This window comes from Aquarana catesbeiana, linkage group LG04 (assembly GCF_042186555.1).
Source record: "Aquarana catesbeiana isolate 2022-GZ linkage group LG04, ASM4218655v1, whole genome shotgun sequence".
Classification (NCBI taxonomy): domain Eukaryota; kingdom Metazoa; phylum Chordata; class Amphibia; order Anura; family Ranidae; genus Aquarana; species Aquarana catesbeiana.
In genome coordinates, this window is record NC_133327.1 from 79,684,261 (window position 1) to 79,704,141 (window position 19,881).

The window sequence follows — 19,881 nt, forward strand, 5'->3', positions numbered from 1 at the left end:
CAGATTGTCTCCACCTTGGTGAAGAGCAGTTGGAATGTAGGCAGAACAGAACACTACTCTCACATCACGGGTGACAGATGCTTTTTTTTTGCATCCAGCTCTCATGTGAATCCAGGTTCCGGGACCTGACCAGAAGGGGGTTCGTTAAGATTTAGGGTGTGAGGTATGTGTTAATAATTAAGTGTTGAGAAAAAGTAACAAACACCTGTTTTAGAGGTTAATTAAATTTAAATTGATTGGGCAGGGGGAGGATTATGCATTGGGGAAGTAATTGATGTAAAAAAAACACACATTAGGTACTAGACTCCCGATGCCAAACCATTTTTTTTTTTTTTTTAAAGAGAAGCTGTCATCTTGCCCATTCTGACCCAATATACAGTCTCTCTGCAAAGGGCCCCTCCCAAACCCACTGATATTCTCCTTGCCAGTACTTTGCCACTACTCCATCACAGTGCTTCAGTCTAGGAGCCTATCGATGGTTTAGAGACATGTCACATGACAGAGGAAAGTACATCACCACTCTCTCTAGCACCCTTCACCAGCCGACGCTAGGGATTTTAGTGCTAAATTAAATAGAGAAGGAGTTGCAGGAAAGGGCAAACAAGGTTTCAGAGGGGAAGCCCCTAGCAAAGGAACTGACATTTGCACTGAATGGACAAGGTGGCAGTGCCTCTATAAGCCAGGTGTGACTCAGTCCTGACAACAATCCGAGTAAATGATCTGATTTATCTGCACATAAAGGGGATGACTTCCTGCCGACACTGAATTACTTGAGAAAAGGGGACTTTCCAGTTGTAAAAATTAATTCATTACAGAAAGTTTGTTCATACTGTATATTGGGATTGAAGGTGTTTAATGAGCAGATGACGGTTACAGATATCTGACTTTTAATGTACTCTGTATCCAGCCTTGGAGAAAGTTCTCGTTTTGCATACCATTCAGTCTTTTCCTGTAAAGCTTTGTCATAACTAGAAAGCCCTAAGGTGCTTGATAGTACAAGAACAGCTGACAGATAAACTTTCAAAGGTAGAGCTGCACGAGTGACCTCTCTAGTATTGGGCAGATTAGGTCCTTTTTAGCCATAATATGTAGATAATCAGGTAATATATACAGTATCTCACAAAAGTGAGTACACCCCTCACATTTTTGTAAATATTTTATTCTATCTTTTCATGTAACAACACTGAAGAAATTACACTTTGCTACAATGTAAAGTAGTGAGTGTACAGCTTATATAACAGTGTAAATTTGCTGTCCCCTCAAAATAACTCAACACACAGCTATTAACTTCTAAACTGCTGCCACCAAAAGTGAATACACCCCTAAGTGAAAATGTCCAAATTGGGCCCAATTAGCCATTTCTCTCACCGTTGTCATGTGACTCGTTAGTGTTACAAGGTCTCAGGTGTGAATGGGGAGCAGGTGTGTTAAATTTGGTGTTATTGCTCTCACTCTCTCATACTGGTGACTGGAAGTTCAACATGGCACCTCATGGCAAAGAACTCTCTGAGGATCTGAAAAAAATGAATTGTTGCTCTACATAAAGATGGCCTAGGCTATAAGAAGATTGCCAAGACCCTGAAACTGAGCTGCGGCACGGTGGCCAAGACCATACAGCGGTTTAACAGGACAGGTCTTGCCATGGATGATCACAGAAGTTGAATGCATGTGCTCAGCGTCATATCCAGAGGCTGTCTTTTTGAAGGTTGAGGGGGGGGATCAGCCTGTCAGTGCTCAGACCATACACCGCACACTGCATCAAATTGGTCTGCATGGCTGTCGTCCCAGAAGGAAGCCTCTTCTAAAGATGATGAACAAGAAAGCCTGCAAACAGTTTGCTGAAGACAAGCAGATTAAGGACATTGATTACTGGAACCATGTCCTGTGGTCTGAGACCAAGATAAACTTATTTGGTTCAGATGGTGTCAAGCATGTGTGGCTGCAACCAGGTGAGGAGTACAAAGACAAGTGTGTCTTGCCTACAGTCAAGCATGGTGGTGGGAGTGTCATGGTCTGGGGCTGCATGAGTGCTGCCAGCACTGGGGAGCTACAGTTCATTGAGGGAACCATGAATGCCAACATGTACTGTGACATAAAAGAGGAAAAAAACTGCGTTTTGAAAAATCAAATAGCAGCAGCTTTTTGTGGGATATACACAAAAAACAAATAAGAAACAGAGAAGCCGCGCTGAGAAATTAGTATCAGAATTATTGATTGGGATAAAAATATCCCTAATAAATAAATTTAAATAATCTATGTAGATATGGTATAAAAAATAAGTGAATTAAAAGTGAATATATATCAGGAAAACAAAAAATTATTTATGTGTTGTACTAGTTAAAGTCCAAAATAGTGAATGTCCCAACATTACAAATAAAAACTTTCGGTGACTTGACATAACGAAGTGTATCCACAACTGATGAATGGCATGCTTACCAGACAGTAAGCCAAAATAGACAGGTGGCTTAACCCAGCCTGGGCCTTAGTACGAGCCAGTCACAGTAAGGTGTAACAGTAATCCGCTTGAACGGCGGGTGTGCGTTGAAGAGTTAACCCCAAAAAAATAATATATAACATAGCGTAATACTGACACAAAAAATAAATTATTAAATAAATTTAAGATAGGAATAGCACTCACATTGTGAAGTATAGAAAAGTGCATATAAAACACCCAGTGGTGAAAATTCCAATCACCGACACTATACAGAGAGCCTCCTTACCAAATGGCAAATAATTAGTGAAAAATCCCAACAGGTATGTGAAACATCAGCCAGTGAAGAAATCAATAAGTGCACCAACACCACACAGAGGGCCTGCTTACCAGATGGCAGACTCAAAAAGCAGGTAACTAAACGACCGGATAGACTCCAGCTGGATGAGATGAGACTATTGGATGGATGAATCGACCTTACAGCTTTGACCAGAAGACTCCATTCCTCACACGATGAGTGTACAGTAGGACCTTTCCTTCTACAAACTCCGAGCTCAATAAAGTTTGGAGAAGGAAAGGTCCTACACTCATCGTCGTTTAGTTACCTGCTTTTTGAGTCTGCCATCTGGTAAGCAGGCCCTCTGTGTGGTGTTGGTGCACTTATCGATTTCTTCACTGGCTGATGTTTCACATACCTGTTGGGATTTTGCACTAATTATTTGCCATTTGGTAAGGAGGCTCTCTGTATAGTGTTGGTGATTGGAATTTTCACCACTGGGTGTTTTATGTGCACTTTTCTATACTTCACAATGTGAGTGCTATTCCTATCTTAAATTTATTTAATAATTTTTTGTGTCGGTATTACGCTATGTTATATATTATTTTTTTGGGTTAACTCTTCAACGCACACCCGCCGTTCAAGCGGATTACTGTTACACCTTACTGTGACTGGCTCGTACCATGGCCCAGGCTGGGTTAAGCCACCTGTCTATTTTGGCTTACTATCTGGTAAGCATGCCATTCATCAGTTGTGGATACACTTCGTTATGTCAAGTCACCAAATGTTTTTATTTGTAATGTTGGGACATTCATTATTTTGGACTTTAACTAGTACAACACATAAATCATTTTTTGTTTTCCTGATATATAGTCACTTTTAATCCACTTATTTTTTATACCATATCTACATAGATTATTTAAATTTATTTATTAGGGATATTTTTATCCCAATCAATAATTCTGATACTAATTTCTCAGCACGGCTTCTCTGTTTCTTATGTACTGTGACATACTGAAGCAGAGCATGAGCCCCTCCCTATTGCCACAGGGCAATATTCCAACATGATAACGACCCCAAACACATCTCCAAGATGACCACTGCCTTGCTAAAGAAGCTGAGGGTAAAGGTGATGGACTGGCCAAGCATGTCTCAAGACCTAAACCCTATTGGGCATCTGTGGGACATCCTCAAATATCCACCAGCTCCATGATGTCATCATGGAGGAGTGGAAGAGGACTCCAGTGGCAACCTGTGAAGCTCTGGTGAACTCCATGCCCAAGAGGGTTAAGGCAGTGCTGGAAAATAATGGTGGCCACACAAAATATTGACACTTTGGGCCGATTTGGATATTTTCACTTAGGGGTGTACTCACTTCTGTTGCCAGCTGTTTAGACATTATTGGCTGTGTGTTGAGTTATATGTAAGTTATATTGAGGGGACAGCAAATTTACACTGTTACAGCTGTACACTCAATACTTTACATTGTAGCAAAGTTTAATTTCTTCAGGGTTGTAACATGAAAAGTTTAATAAAATATTTACAAGAATGTGAGGGGTGTACTCACTTTTGTGAGATACTGTAGATTGCACACAATGTCTATGGCTAACTGATATGTGATTGGACAGTAGAAGGCTTGGACGGTACATGTGATCATACAAGGATCACAATTATACAACCCCTACTACAATCTGGAAGAAGTTCAGCCACAGACAGATTTGACAGATTGAGATGGACAAACCTGTTAAAGGTTGGGGCCATCAACAACTGAACTGGGATCATACAATTTGTTTGGAAATTATATTGAGAACTTAAGTTGTATAATCACTTGCTGACCGGGCCATAGCCGAAAGATGGCTACAGCGCGGTCGGCTTATTCTGGGAGGGCGTCCGTGGACATCCTCGCAGAATCGTACTCCCGTGCGCACCCGGGAATGTCCGTGAACGTTGGGTCCACTGGACCCGGCGCGTCACGGAACGGGGTAAAGGTCCAATGACAGCGCCCCTTTACCACGCGATCACTCCGTCAAATTATGGAGTGATCAGTTGTAAACAAAGCAGAGCATGTCCGGGGCAGCTCCTTCCCTCTCCTCGCACCGATTGGTACAGTGTGCGAGGAGAGGGGGGAACCGGGTTCAGCAGCGCTGTGGGCTGTCTCTGGAATGCCCACAGTGCTAATCTGTGCCCAGCCATCCATGGCTCATCCATGCTCTATCTATGCTCATCCATTCTCCATCCATCCCTGGCTCATCCATGCTCCATCCATCCCTGGCTCATCTATGCTACATCCATCCATCCCTGGCCCATCCATGCTCCATCCATCTCTGGCCCATCCATGCTCCATCCATCCCTGGCCAATGCTCCATCCATCCCTGGCCCATCCATGCTCCATCCATCCCTGGCCCATCCATGCTCCATCCATCCCTGGCCCATCCATGCTCCATCCATCCCTGGCCCATCCATGCTCCATCCATCCCTGGCTCATTCATGCTCCATCCATCCCTGGCTCATCCATGCTCCATCCGTGCTCATCCATGCTCAATCTGTGCTCCACTTGTGCTCATCCATGCTCCATCCGTGCTCCATCCATACTCATCCATGCTCCATCCGTGCTCATCCATGCTCATCCACGGCTCATCCATTCCCATCCATGGCTCAATCAAGGCTCATCCATGGTTCATTCATGCTCATCCAATCCTCATCTGCGGTCATCCGTGCCTCATCCATGCCACATTCATGCCACATCCGTTCTCATTCGTGCCACATTCATGTACATCAGTACTCATCCGTGCCGGATCCTTGCCACTACAGTTCCCATCAGTGTCTCACAAAAGTGTAATAGGTAGTCAAATTAGATTTGAAATGTATGTGCCTGATGGTGCACCCTGCATGTTGGGCCTCTGTATGTGGCCAGGCTGTGGAAAAGTCTCACACATGTGGTATCGCCATACTCAGGAGGAGTAGCAGAATTTATTTTGGGATGTAATTTGTGGTATGCATATGCTGTGTGAGAGAAATAACCTGTTAATATGACACTTCTGTGAAGGAAAAAAATCTTAATTTTGCAAAGAATTGTGGGAAAAAATTACAACTTCAAAAAACTCACCATACCTCTTAATAAATACATTGGATTGTCTACTTTCCAAAACGGGTCATTTGGGGGGTATTTGTACTGTCCTGGCTTGTTAGGGTCTCAAGCAATAATATAGGCCGTCAGTACATCAGGTAAGATCAATTTTCAGTGATAGACTTTCACAAAGACCAAATAATATACACTGATTTGGGGTTTTTTTTACCAAAGAAATGTAGCAGTATAAATTTTGGCCAAAATTTATGAAGAAAAAGTAGTAATTTGCAAAATTTTAAAGTCAGAAAGTCGTGAATTATGCGTTCCATTAACATGATCTCTGGAACCATAAATGTACTTTTTGTACATCATTAGCACACCCAGAGGGTTGGTTTACTATGTCGCTCAGTCCCCGTTCACCCCAAATGCATGGTCATGTGCATTTTTCATACAAGGCAAAATGCCCGGACATTGGAAAATCTGTTGTTTTTATTAACATCTTTTCCTAGCAACTCATCAAGGTGCTCTGGACGCAATATAGTGTTATCTGCAACCATCAAATTGAAAGGTCTGAAAACTCATGGTAGCTCATGCTAATGGATGCATTTTCAAAATCAGTAGATGGCCTGTAAACCATCATTTTTTGCAAATGATTGTGACAGGTAGTCTTGGATACTAGGCTGATTGTGCTAGCAACTGAACTGTTTGTTGCTGTTGTAAGAAGTTGTTTTCTTTCCCACCTTCTCCCGAATGGGATCACAAATAAGGATAAAAACCAGACATAAATTTTAAAGCACAACTGAAATTTCAATTTAGATCAGCTAAACACACTCCAGGTGCATCAAAACAAGAGGTGTGCCAAGTCTAATGCCGCATACACACGGTCGGACTTTTCGACCGGACTGGTCTGACGGACGCCGATGGACCAAAATCCGGCGAACAATCCGATCGTGTGTGGGCTTCACCGGACCTTCAGCGGGCCTTTCCAGTCGCAAATCTGACGGACTTTAGATTTGCAACATGCTTCAAATCTTTACATCGTAACTCCGCCAGACCCAGAAATCCGCTCGTCTGTATGCTAGTCCGACGGACAAAAAACAACGCTAGGGCAGCTATTGGCTACTGGCTATCAACTTCCTTATTTTAGTCCGGTGTACGCTATCACGTACGAATCCTTCGGACTTTGGTGTGATCGTTTGTAGGCAAATCCGGTCATTAGAAAGTCCGCCAAAAGTCCGTCGAAAGTCTGTCGAAAGTCTGTCAGACAGGCTGTCGGACTTTTGTAGCTGAAAAGTCCGACCGTGTGAACGCGGCATAAGGCCCCTTTCACACGGCAAGCCCGCTCGGATCCGCATGTCTGCCATCTGCATGTCGGGCCATCCATGTGTCTGCTGACACCCGTCTGCCATCCGATCCGCTAAAATCAGATGTATGGCGATACGTTCGCCATCCATCTTGGCGGATCGGATGAGATCTGATGAAAATGGACATGATGTCCGTTCTCATCCGATCTGTCCATAGGAGTCAGCGGTGCTATGACAGGCCCCTCCCTGCTCAGTGAGCAGAGACGGACTTGTCATCCACCGGCTCAGCAGAGATCAACGGAGCGATCTCTTGCTGAGCTGGCGGACTCCACTGAGCGGATTCGCCTCATATGGAAGAGGCCTTACAGTTTGTTTTCCTTAGAAAGTCTGTCCCCTGCCCGCATGCTGTGACCAAGCTGAGGGCATGTTTGATTTCGAAAGAGAGCCCACTGTTTTCACACAGACAGCAAGTGTCTCTACAGGATGCTGGCAGTGGAGAGGCTTTGAGCGGATACTCAGGCTGTAGCTGCTTTTGAAAGAAAATAATGGTAGATTTTGCATACCTTTTTGTTTAATGCATTTGGAAAGTATTTAGCTGATCTGAACTGAAAGTCAAGTTGGGCTTTGACTTTTACCTACTCTGTCTAAAACGGAAAGAAAAGCCTAATTATTCTGTGAGGTCTATGGACATTGAAATATTGACCTATTCTTAACAGACAGAATTTTTTTTTTAAAGCGCACCTCCATACAAATATTGTGGCTCCCTGAACTCCCTTACTCCTGCCTACCTACCTACCCACCAAATCAACATAAAAACCCTCTGATGTTGTTTTTGCTTATATTAATCTGCCACATGTCTCTTGTTAGTCTTTTCTGAGTAGAGACATGTATTCCAGCACTCCAGTTTGTCCCCATTACTGACCGGTCCCCTTGTGGTGACATTATCTTGCTACTACAGTCCTCTGGAGTCTTAAGCCGCGTACACACGAAGGGACTTTTCGACCGGACTGGTCCGACGGACCGAGTCCGGCGGACAATTCGACCGTGTGTGGGCTTCATCGGACCTGCAGTGGACTTTTTTGGTCGAAAATCTGACCGACTTTAGATTTGGAACATGCTTCAAATCTTTCCGATGGACTCGAGTCCAGTCGAAAAATCTGCTCGTCCGTATGCTTAGTCCGACGGACAAAAACAGATGCTAGGGCAGCTATTGGCTACTGGCTATCAATGTCCTTATTTTAGTCCGGTCGTACGTCATCACGTACGAATCCGTCGGACTTTGGTGTGATCGTGTGTAGGCAAGTCCGGTCATTAGAAAGTCCGTGGAAAGTCCTTCGTAACTCCGTCGGAAAGACCGTCGGACCTTTGTTGTCGAAAAGCCTGACCATGTGTACGCGGCATCAGAGGACCCCACTATTGGATAGCCAGTGGAAGTCCTCACTAATTTCTGTAGTTACCAACACAGTGGGACAATTCATCCTAAAAATTCACAGCAGAAAGTACTTTCAGTTTCATTCCACCAGCTTAGTTTATTCTGCTCCCCCCCTCCCAGTAGTGGAATGGCAACTTTTTAGTCTTCTAATCTGTAATATAAACACAGAGTAGGAACACAGAAAGAAGAGAGAGCAAAAAGAGCAGAGACCCAATTTGAACAACTTTGCTTCTTTCTTGTAAACCTGAGGATGAATCGCTCCACAGTGACTGCAACTACAGAAGTCAGTGAGAGCTTGTTTTAAAGAGTATTTACTGCTCTGTAAGACAATGTATATATCTGAATATTCATAGCCTGGCCACAGTCCTACTTTGCAATATAACTGCACTTTTGGGGTAGTTAAACTTACTTTACCACCTGCACCCCTAGCCCCCCCAATCTTATACTCACCTGTCCCTAAAGCAGCAAGATATTTCCTCCTAGATTGCCTGGCCATGTGTCAAAAATCTAGTAATGTATGGGATTGCAGAGGCCTGGCTGGGAAGATTTTTGACAAGCAGCTGGGTGATCTAGTGAGTGAATTGGATCTGAGAAGATTGAAAATAAGCTTGGGAGGAGGGCTGGGGGTGCAGGATGCTCTAAGAATGCAGTTATACTTTAAACATTGTAGGAACTATATTAGTAATAATAGATGGAATCTGGTTGTTATGGGCTATTGCACATCCTTACTGCTCTTCTGACTGTTTTATTAAATAGAACCATGATTATGTTGCTGATAAGAATCCTCTATTGAGGTCACCCATAACCTCTCTCTTGGCATTTCCCTTACGCAGGCAGTGGAGGAGGTGAATGGGCAGCTACGAGAACTGTACCCAGATAGCGAAGAACTCTTTGATATTGTGCTGATGACCAATAACCACGCCCAGGTTGGCGTACGGCTCATAAACACCATCAATCATTATGGTAAGTCAAATAAATAACTGGCCAGCCTCAGATTTGCTACCACTGTGAAGGAAAGCGTCTGCTTCATCTGCTTGGCAGTCCTCTTTAATGTAGATATGTTTATTTGCTTATGTCACGGCTCCGGTGACAACACACATTTTTCTACTTTCAACAGACTCTCAAATCCCAGCGCCGCAGACTTAACTTGTCACGTTAGAACCATCACCGAGCAAAATGGCTGCTGCCTCCTCCCATAGGCCTCTTATATCCAAGCTCTGCTGATACAGTTGTCTTAACAGGAGGATTATGTGCAGATTTCTCAGCCATGAGTAATGATGACATCTCCCCTCTTGCTGCTGGGATGTGTGAGAAGTTGAAAGAGAGAAACACAACAGGCAGCTGGGGTAGGGATGGATCAGTAGGTTTGAGGTCAGCAGATAGAGCTCAGTGAGGAGTTAATCAGGAAGTGGTGGCTTGCCCCAGGGTGGTCTTACTGAAGACTTTCATCATGACACCTATGTCAGGCACTGAACAATAACAAACCCAAGTGTTTCTTTTTCAAGTTAAACACACAGTAAGCCTAGGCCTTTTTTCTCTGATGAGAACAGCGTTTGAGTCCTGCTGTTTCAAATCATTTGCTCAAACTGCAGCATATTTTCTTAAAATTGATTCCTCACCTCTCTACAGTACAAATTACCATGTATCAAAGACTCCCCCCTCCGAAGGTTTTCTGGAATGCAGACATAAATTCTGATATTTATATTTAAGTGCATGTATTTAATTTTGATATATAGCACCCAAATATGCCACAGCAATTTACTGAAATTAGTTGACACGGTTGCAATCTAATATTCCTATTACTGTCATGCAGGCAGAGGAATACAAGGGCTAATTTGAAAAGCCATTCAAGATTAACCCGGGCAACGGGAAAATAAAGTGTTAATGCTATCTATGCTGAGGTCAAGAATGTTTCAGCTTTTTTTGAATGTATACACAGTAAGCTTGTCCAGCCATATTCATCAGGTCTCTCACGTTGCTTAGGGCCTGGACTTAAATTGTCACTTGATCCCATGCTGCGCAGTCACCCCCCTCCCCCCCAATCAGAGTTGCTCAGCAGAAGGGTCTATATCCTTGATTTAAAGAAGAACTTTACCCATAATGACTTAATAAAAATAATGTTCTTTAGCAAGGGACATACATTCCACATTAATAATTATGAAACCAAAATTGCTGTGTGCTGTAATTAGCCTCCAGCATTGCTCCTGCTTCTTCTTGCTGCAGGCTGCCATTTTTCTGAAGCCCAGAGCAGCAGTAAATCTTTAGGCTGTCAAAGGATTGACCTCTAGTAGCTCTGTGTTTCAGCACAATGCCAAAAATGGAGAGAAACTGAGCATGTGCAGAGCAGGGTGAGACAGTGTATTACTGTATTTTAAACTGTATAGGCACTTATTTTGAATGTTTTACATAGCTATACCTGCAAAAGGAGCCAGCCTGAAGTAATCTTGCAGAGCTTAATTTTCTGTCTAAAGTTGCACTTTAAGTCACAGTTCCATTAATAGGCAAGTAACAGGTTCACATTACAGTAAGTACTCCCTATTATCCCAGTCTACTGTAACAGCCCCCCTAAAGTCTAGCGTAAGCTTAGATATCTGAGACGTTTGAATGCTTACACAAGGCTAATAATGCATCCTGGGCACGGGCGTTGTTCTATTCTAGCAATGAGCCCATCAGGCACAAAGCACTGTATTGTGGGAGCCCAAACGTGTTGCCCTCCACCTGGAAGTATTGGATATTTTTTACTGGTTGGTTGAATAAGTGGTAGGGTAGCTCTGGAGTGGTAAGTAAAGAATGGTTACACTTCATACACTTATACAGTCTACCTGTTACTTTTCTTACTGTTTAAATTGTATAGGAAAACTGAAAGACTATTTACAGTCAAAACCTTAAGTTTTTGATAGAGTGGCAATAAGTTAGAACCCCATTAGGTTTTTTTTATTGCTGGGTGTCTCCCTACTGGGAAGTTTCCCGCTCTCTATTTTCCCTGGTACCCATTGTCACTGAGACTGAAAGTGATGTAAAATCCAAAATAACAGTTGTCATGGCTAAAAGAGGTAAGGGAAAGTCTTCTGGTGGGGGCAGCTAGGGAGCTCATTTCTACCACACCATATTTGTCATAACATGCGTTATACTATGTGCTACAATAACGAATGACAATGTGCTACTTATGTGTGTTGTAGAGTGTTGGACCTTCATTATCCTTTGCACTGCAATGCACATGTCCATGATGTGCTTCAGTATGCTATAGGGCAGCACAACATAAAGATGAAAGTGGTCTGTGCCTTGCAATACTTTGTGTTTTAAAAACTAGTGCAGCTCCTATTTTTTTTTTTCATAAGGTAAGTTGTGTTGACAGCCCATTCAAAATGAATGGGTTGCCTAATGCAACACACATGCGCACAAAAAAGGGTGTATTGCAACAGGGTCCATTGTGTCGTAAATAGGCACTAAGTGGGAAATGCCCTTTTTTTTGCAGTTAGGAAGTGAAATCTTCTAACAGGACAACAAAAAAAAAAAAAACTGTCAGGGGTTTTATCCATTGCCCACTCTATCCAAATAAGTCTTATCTTCAAACTCAAATGAAGAAACACATCACAAACACAATGAGAACATATGAATGCTGGAATTAGAGAGCCTGTGCTCTACAACAATGGTACCACTAGTTGACTGCACTGAAATATTATGGTATGGAAGCCTGAAGTCTAGTGTTGGTGTGAAATAATAGTGGTATAGGGATGTGATACTCAACATTTGTGTACAAGTTCACCAAACAATCTCGTATGTTTCAGGTCTGAATATTGAGCGATTCTGCATGACTGGAGGGAAAAGCCCCATTGGCTACCTGAAAGCTTACCTCACTAACCTGTACCTCTCGTCAGACTCGGAGAAAGTACAAGAGGCCATTGAGGCAGGTAAGGTCCACTCACTCTCCTGTTTGTCAACTTTGCATTTTAAACAGGAAAGCCAAGTGCTGGTGTCTGGAAAAATCAATGCGTGTGGGTGAATGTGCTCTTTCTATTCGCAGCTCAGTTGCCTGAGCGTTCACTGTGAAGTCATGTTCTGTACAGTCTAAAATGGAGCTTCTTGTATGGGCTGCTGTCTGGCCACATGCTTTTCTTCTCTGGCTCCTTTCACAAGACGTTTATTCATTCCATCCATGTGTACACTACCTGTGCCTCGTATTTCATCTCTGCATCTCATTTACATATGGCTAGTAGGGGCACCTGCTTCCTTCTACATCTGTGCAAATGGAAACTGTGTAGTGCATTTAAAGTGGAACTCTAAATGCATGTTTGAAATACATATAGGTTTTCTGTTTTACCTGCTAAAGTCTTTGTGATTTTAGCCAGCAATTCTTGTAGTTGGAGGTAGGAAATGGACATGGGGAGCTATATTACTGTTCTAGGAAGATGACTTGCCTACGGCATGACTTAACCCAAGAAAAAAATGGATTGCAACTCACCATTCCTTAGATGTGGTGGCTCAATTCATTTTCATTTTAAAGCTAATTTTTTGCAAGTACAGAAAATACCTGCTGGTGTTGCTAAAAATGCAGCATCCATTTCCTTTTCTGTAAACAAACCTGAAAGCATAAAATGTTATTTTCCTTCTGTAAACTAATGATTCCCCCACCCCCCATGCAAGAGAGATGCACAAAGGCAGACATGTTTGAAGTCCAGCCTTCATAGCAATCATAGCTCTCTTCATAGATAAAATAGAGGTTTGAGCGTAGTCATCCAGGGTCAGGAAGTATGTTATTCACTGGATTACCAGGTGAAAATAAAAAATCTTGAAAAAAATTAATGCAGCCTATTAGTTGCATTACACTACATTGTATAGTTACAAATTGTAGTTAATCTGTTTGGAAAAAAGACTTGAGTCCATACAGTTCAACCAACATAGTAAAAAAAACCTCAAATACCTCTGAGGGCTTCACGGAACAGCTGTATTTATACTGAGATTAAATTACACACAGGTGTACCCTATTTACTAATTAGGTGGCTTCTGAAGGCAGTTGGTTCCTCTAGATTTTAGTTAGGAGTATCAGAGTAAAGGGGGCTGAATACAAATGCATGTCACACTTTTCAGATATTTATTTGTAAAATATTTGGAAAACCATTTATGTTTTTGGTTGTAACATGGCAAAATGTAGAAAATTTAAAGGGGTATGAATACTTTTTCAAGGCACTGTATATTATGTACATTTAGGAAAGAATCCAGGGCTTTTTAAAAACAATCTACTGAGGTAGCCAAAACCAGCTGTTGAGGGAGTCTCTTCAACATTTTCACAGCTCTTACTGTAAAGAAACCTTTCCGTATTTGGAGATGAAATCTCTTTTCCACCAGACGTAAAGAGTGCCCCCTTGGCCTCTGTGATGACCTTAAGGTAAATAACTCAACACCAAGTTTACTATATGGACCACTTATGTATTTATACATGTTGATCATATCCCCCATTAACATTAGGTTTTTGGGTTAAGCTATGCTTTAATTGGCTACTGGTGTCTTCGACTAGTGTGGAAATCTCATGTAAATAAGGATATTGGTTGTGCAGAAGTCCTTAGACAAGTAAAACTGTAATGATGAATGTTTTTCAACTCTGTATTTAGCCATTAGCCCCAGTGTTTTGGTATAACTTTCTTCACATTCTGGTAAATGCGATGCTAATGTAATAGCCATAAAATAACCAAACCATATAAAAAAATAATACAAACATATATATTTAGTCATTTTATTAAAAGATAGAAAGATATTAAAGGAAACCACCAGGTCTATCCCTTCTTGGCATTCCAAGTGTATACCTATACAATGATGTTCTGTTGAGTAATATATTCCTATGGAACCAAAATATAAGTTAATGGTTATTACTTTTAAACTATAAATGTTCCGGTTACATAGAAAGTATATGAATTGTCAATAGCCTTTAGAATGTTTCTTATGTGTTTAGAATAGAAATTTTGCCCTGCTCTATCCTATGCTTTAGGGATCAAAACGGATTAGTATATCAGAACTGGTATTGTTCTCTTTTGTTATGCAACAGCAACCCGTATTCAACTGAGGTATCCACCACAATGGGGACGGTCAAAATAAATATTCACATAGCTCTCTTTTCCAAATGCATATAAAGGTAGACCTTTTTACTGACGTTGCCATACCAGTGTGGATGTACTGTATTTATTGGCGTATAACACTCACTTTTTCACCATGAAAATTGGGTGCAAATAGTGCGTGCGTGTTATACGCCAATACTTCAGTTTTAGCTGCCTCAGAGGGGACAGGGAGGTGGGGCAGGACGAGCACCGTCAGATTACATACAGTGAGAATCTCCTGTTTACTTGGCGGCCTCTGTAATAGGAACTCCTGTCTCCTGGGCCGCCATTGGACCACTGTTCTGTCTATCATAGGAGATTCTCACTGTATGTAATCTGTCGGCGCTCATCCCGCCCCCCTCCCTGTCCCCTCTGGGCTGCAGATGGGCATCGATCAGGCTGCACTGATGGCAATGGTGAGGCTGCATTGATGTGGACTGGTGAGGCTGCATTGATGTGGACTGGTGAGGCTGCATTGATGTGGACTGGTGAGGCTGCATTGATGTGGACTTGTGAGGCTGCATTGATGTGGACTGGTGAGGCTGCATTGATGTGGACTGATGAGGCTGCATTGATGTGGACTGATGAGGCTGCATTGATGGCAGTGGTGAGGCTGCAGATGGGCACTGACCCTTATTTTACTTCAAAGTTCCTTATTTAAAATTTAATTTTTTTTCCTGAAACTTCTCTCTTAAAATGAATGTGCGTGTTATACGCCTGTGCGTGCTATACGCCGATAAATATTAAAAAAGGTTTTCCTTTAGAGTAATACTTTTAATACTGCAAGGCAAACAGTTTTCTTTGAAAGCTGCCAGGCAATGCCATTTTCAGTGTTGGTATCCATCCCCTATTGTTTTGGGTGGAATTTCAAAATGCAGACCCTTCATTGACAGGTGGTTGCCAAATTATCACAGTAAACTTTTTAGCCACTCTGTATTTGGCTTTCTCAAATACATATGGTAAACCTTCATTTGATTGGAGACTGCCAGTTAATGCCACTCGGAGGGCTATGAAGTTCTTTATTTAACCCCTTGGCCAGAAATCTCACCGGGCCGCTCCGTCAGGATTGGGTTCTAAAAATGCTCAGTTTTGGGATTGGAACCATAATCATTGTTTGTGGATCTCCTAATAAAAGTTCTATTGGATCAGTTTTTGGGTTACCAAAACAACAACAAGTGGAGACCAATTGCATAATACAATTGAATATCAACGAGATACTAATTACATTTCCCATACTGTAAAAATGTGTAGTCTCTATTGGTGTCAGGACACACCCAGGTATTTAGTGGGCTATGGTAATGTTAAAATTCTGCTGGTCAGGTAATTAACTGATTTACTCACAACACAAACATATACACAGCATAGTGAGAAGAGTACACAGTACACTCCTTGAAACACATTATTCAAGCACGACAGGCTAAAATCCATTAGCAGTATATCCATAGACCTCCAATAGTATCCTAAATGTAGCATAAGTAAATGCACTAGTAATTGTAGAACACGTTTTATACTCAGTTCTTGAACAGAGCAAAGGATCAAGGAACTGGTGAATATAAAGGGGTTTTTTTTCCAGGTATTTTTTTTTTTTTTATTGGCAACAGCATCTTGGATATTTTTAAGTTTCTGTGATGAAAAGTTAGGAATTCCCTTCAAACAAAGGACCCTAATGACTTCCAGCTAAACAGCTCATGTCTGTTCCTCTTCCTCGGCTGTGTATGTTTTTTCATATGTTTCATAAACTGTTCTTGATAGGATTGGTTTGCAGCCCTCTTGGTATAGTGTGAGAGCCTGGCGGACAAGCTTGGAGTCTTTCCAGGGTCTGTCAATCACACGTTTATATTGCACAGTCACCAATGTATATTGTTTTGTCCATAGTTTGTTGTGCCATGTCTGGCTTTGCTCTTGTAATACAAATGTCCTCCGTAGACAGCACATCAGAGTGCTATTAGACTTCTACAAGTTAAAGGAGAATTCCGGCCTATATAAAAACTGCCAGTAGACGTATTTATCAGGGAATGAATGCAATTCTTTCTTCATTTCAGCCACTCAATGAATAATCAGGGTTGTCATGCTATTTATAAACTTGCACTACTGGTCATAATTGACACAGTTCAGCAATTAAATTTGAACACTTATCTGGATAAATCCTGCTATATTGAGTGGAATCTGTTATCTAGAAATAACCTTGAGGATTTTGCTCCTTAGGTTGCTGTTTCTTTTTTTAAACTCTTAAATGTGCTGAAGTGTGAAAGTCAGTTCCTATCGGCCTAAGGGCGAGTTTCTAATCAGGTTGCTTTGTGGACAGCAGGAAGTCTTGTTACTGGTTGGAAACACATTGCATGCAGTGGGTAGGGATGAGCCCGCGGTTCGAGTCGATCGTAAGTGTGACTCGAACATTGGGTGTTCGTTTGTTCTAAAATGAACTGAACATACGCAATTTTTTCTTGTTTATATTGAACATATGGGGCGTTTGCGGGAGATTTGAGCGCCGCGGAACGCCCCATAATGCACTGCGAGATCGCAGTGCATTGCTGTACGATGATTGGCCAAAGCATGCACCTGACCTGCATGCCTTGGTCAATCACAACTTGCTCTGCTGAGAGAGCCATAATTGGCCAAAGGCAGGGTGCCTTTGGGCAATCGTGGCTCAGGGGGATCTAAGTCCACGCCCCACACTATATAATACTATATAAGGCTGCTTACATAGAGGCCATGTGTAGTGTTGTTGGCGTGGACAGAGAGATAGCTTGAGTTAGATTAAGCAGGCAGGTTATTCAGTTTAGTGGCAGTGTATTTGAGATATCTATATATATAGATATAGATATAGATATATAGATATATCTATATCTATATCTATATATCTATATCTATATACTCTACATTTAGCATAGACTTTATATTCAGTGTTTACTTTATATTTAGTCAGTGCTCGCAGTATATATATATATATATATATATACAGGGCTTTTTTTCAGTGGGAACGCGGGGGAACCTCCAGCACTGAATGTATGTAATGTATGTAATAGCATATTGATGTTGGCTGCTGGGGGATCTATTGTCACTGGTGGGGATCTGATTTTGTGTGAGGGTCTATTGTTGCTGATGGGGAATCTATTGTTGATGGGGGGGTCTTATGTTGCTGGAAGGGATCTACTGTTGAGTGTGAGGTCTATTTTTACTGACCGCTGGAGGATCTATTCAGGCTGGCTGCTGGGAGATCTATTGTTGCTGGTGAGGGGGTGGGGGGGGTGGGGGGGGTTTGAATGTTGCTTAGGTGGATATTTTGTTACTGGGTGTGATATTTTGTTGTGGGTGGTTCACTGTTGCTGCAGGGAATCTATTGTTGTTGTTGTGGAGTCTATTGTTGTGTGAGGATCTATTGCTGGGGTTCTGTTGTTCCTGGCTGCAGGGGATCTATTTTACTGCTTTTCTTTTTATCATTAACATGTTCCATACAAATGATTTAGCACCACAAAATGATGCTTGGTTCTGTATTTTCTAAAAGGGGCAGTACTGGTAGGTGGGTAGGGGGTGGAATCAAGGGACGGTGGTCAGAGGTGGGTAGGGGCAGAGACAAAGGGTGACTCAGACGGGGGAATTCCTGCAACTATTCGCCGAGAAAAAAAGCCCTGTATATATATATATATTTATATGGGATGCAGGACAGGGTTCAGTGTTGTTGGAGCTTGTTTTGCCACCACGCCTCCAAAATGCTAGTGGTGATTCTGCCACAGCTCTCTCCTCCACCCCCTCCTCTTCTTCTTCCTCTATGGCCTCTTCTGCAGATTTGTCCTCTGAACCAGCAGTGCTCTGTAAGCGTTCAAGGGGTTACGCAAGCAGTCGGGCTAAAAGATGCCATGCGGTGCTTGAGTTAGTCTGCCTAAGGGACAGGAGCCACACTGGGGCAGAGATTCTGTCAGCTCTGCAGGGGCAGGCTCAAAGGTGGTTGACGCCAGGCCAGCTTCAGCCAGGAATGGTTGTATGCGACAATGGCACCAACCTTATCTCTGCCCTCCGACAGATACACTTGACCCATGTTCCATGTTTGGCACACGTCCTGAATTTGGTCCTGAGTTTGGTGGTGCAGCGGTTCTTGACCAGGTACACAGGCTTATAAGATCTCCTGAGGTAGGCCAGAAAAGCCTGTGGTCATTTCTGCCAGTCATACAATGCCAGTGCTCGGCTGGCTGATATTCAAAGGGAATGCAACCTGCCCACCAATGGCCTCATTTGTGACATGCCCACTAGGTGGAACTCAACATTGGAACTACTGCAATGGCTGCACACACAGCGGAGGGCCATCAATGAGTATCTGTGTAAGTATGGCACCAGGACAGGGCCAGGGGAGCTTAATCGCTTCACCAGTGGCTACTGTCAAGGATGCATGCACTGTCCTGTCACCATTTGAGGAGGCCACAAGGATGGTGAGCAGCGACAATGCATGCATCAGTGACACTTTCCCTCTAGGCTTCCTGCTGGAGCACACGCTTCGTGGAATTGTGGACATGGCACTTGAGGCAGAACAGCATGAGGTAGAGGGGGACTTCCTTTTCTCTCAAGACCCCCTTTATCCAGATAGCATTCCTGCGGGCCCACCAAACACACAGGAAGAAGAGGAGGAGGATTGTGTCAGCATGAATGTAGAGGATAACACTCAGCAGCAGTCTCTAGGGATGGTTTTCAGTCCCCAGAAACCCAAGGAGTTGTAGGTGGCTGGGAGGAGGTAGTTATAGATAATGTGATCCTTAGTGACCCAGAGAACTCAGAATCGAATGCCTCTGCAAACTTACACTGCATGGCCTCCCTGATTCTGCAAAGCCTGCAAAAGGACCCTAGGATTCATGGTATCAAGGAGAGGGAATTACTGGCTGATCCACGTTACAAGGGTAAAGTTGCATAACTCATCCTGCCTTTGCAGAGGGAGCAGAGGATGAAACATCTGCACCCAACAAGAGTAACTGTGGGGGGTTACAGTGTTCTGGCACCACCAACACCTAAGGCCCAATTTTTCTGCATAGTAAATAGGGCAGGCTGTATAGTATATATACTGCTGTTCAGAGTATATAGTGCCTGGGGGCCCATTTTTAAAACTTTTTTTTGCATTGATATATGTCCCCTGGGGCAGGATCAGGGTCCCCAAACACTTTTTATGCCAATAACTTGCATATAAGCTTTTAAAATGAGCACTTTTGATTTTTCATGTTCGTGTCCCATAGACTTTAACGGTGTTCGCACAAATGTTTTGCCTGTTCTCATGTCCTGCTGCGAACCGAACTGGGGG

At 42.7% G+C, this 19,881-nt stretch overlaps 1 protein-coding gene across 1 annotated transcript in view; it reads left to right on the forward strand.

Moving 5' to 3' along the window:
• NT5C1B (5'-nucleotidase, cytosolic IB) overlaps positions 1-19,881 on the forward strand; it is an 87,508-nt gene that overhangs the window by 49,955 nt on the left and 17,672 nt on the right. The window contains exons 4-5 of the mRNA XM_073625343.1: positions 9,345-9,474; positions 12,300-12,422. Coding sequence (XP_073481444.1) covers positions 9,345-9,474; positions 12,300-12,422 — 253 coding nt within the window. The remainder of the gene's footprint in view (positions 1-9,344; positions 9,475-12,299; positions 12,423-19,881) is intronic.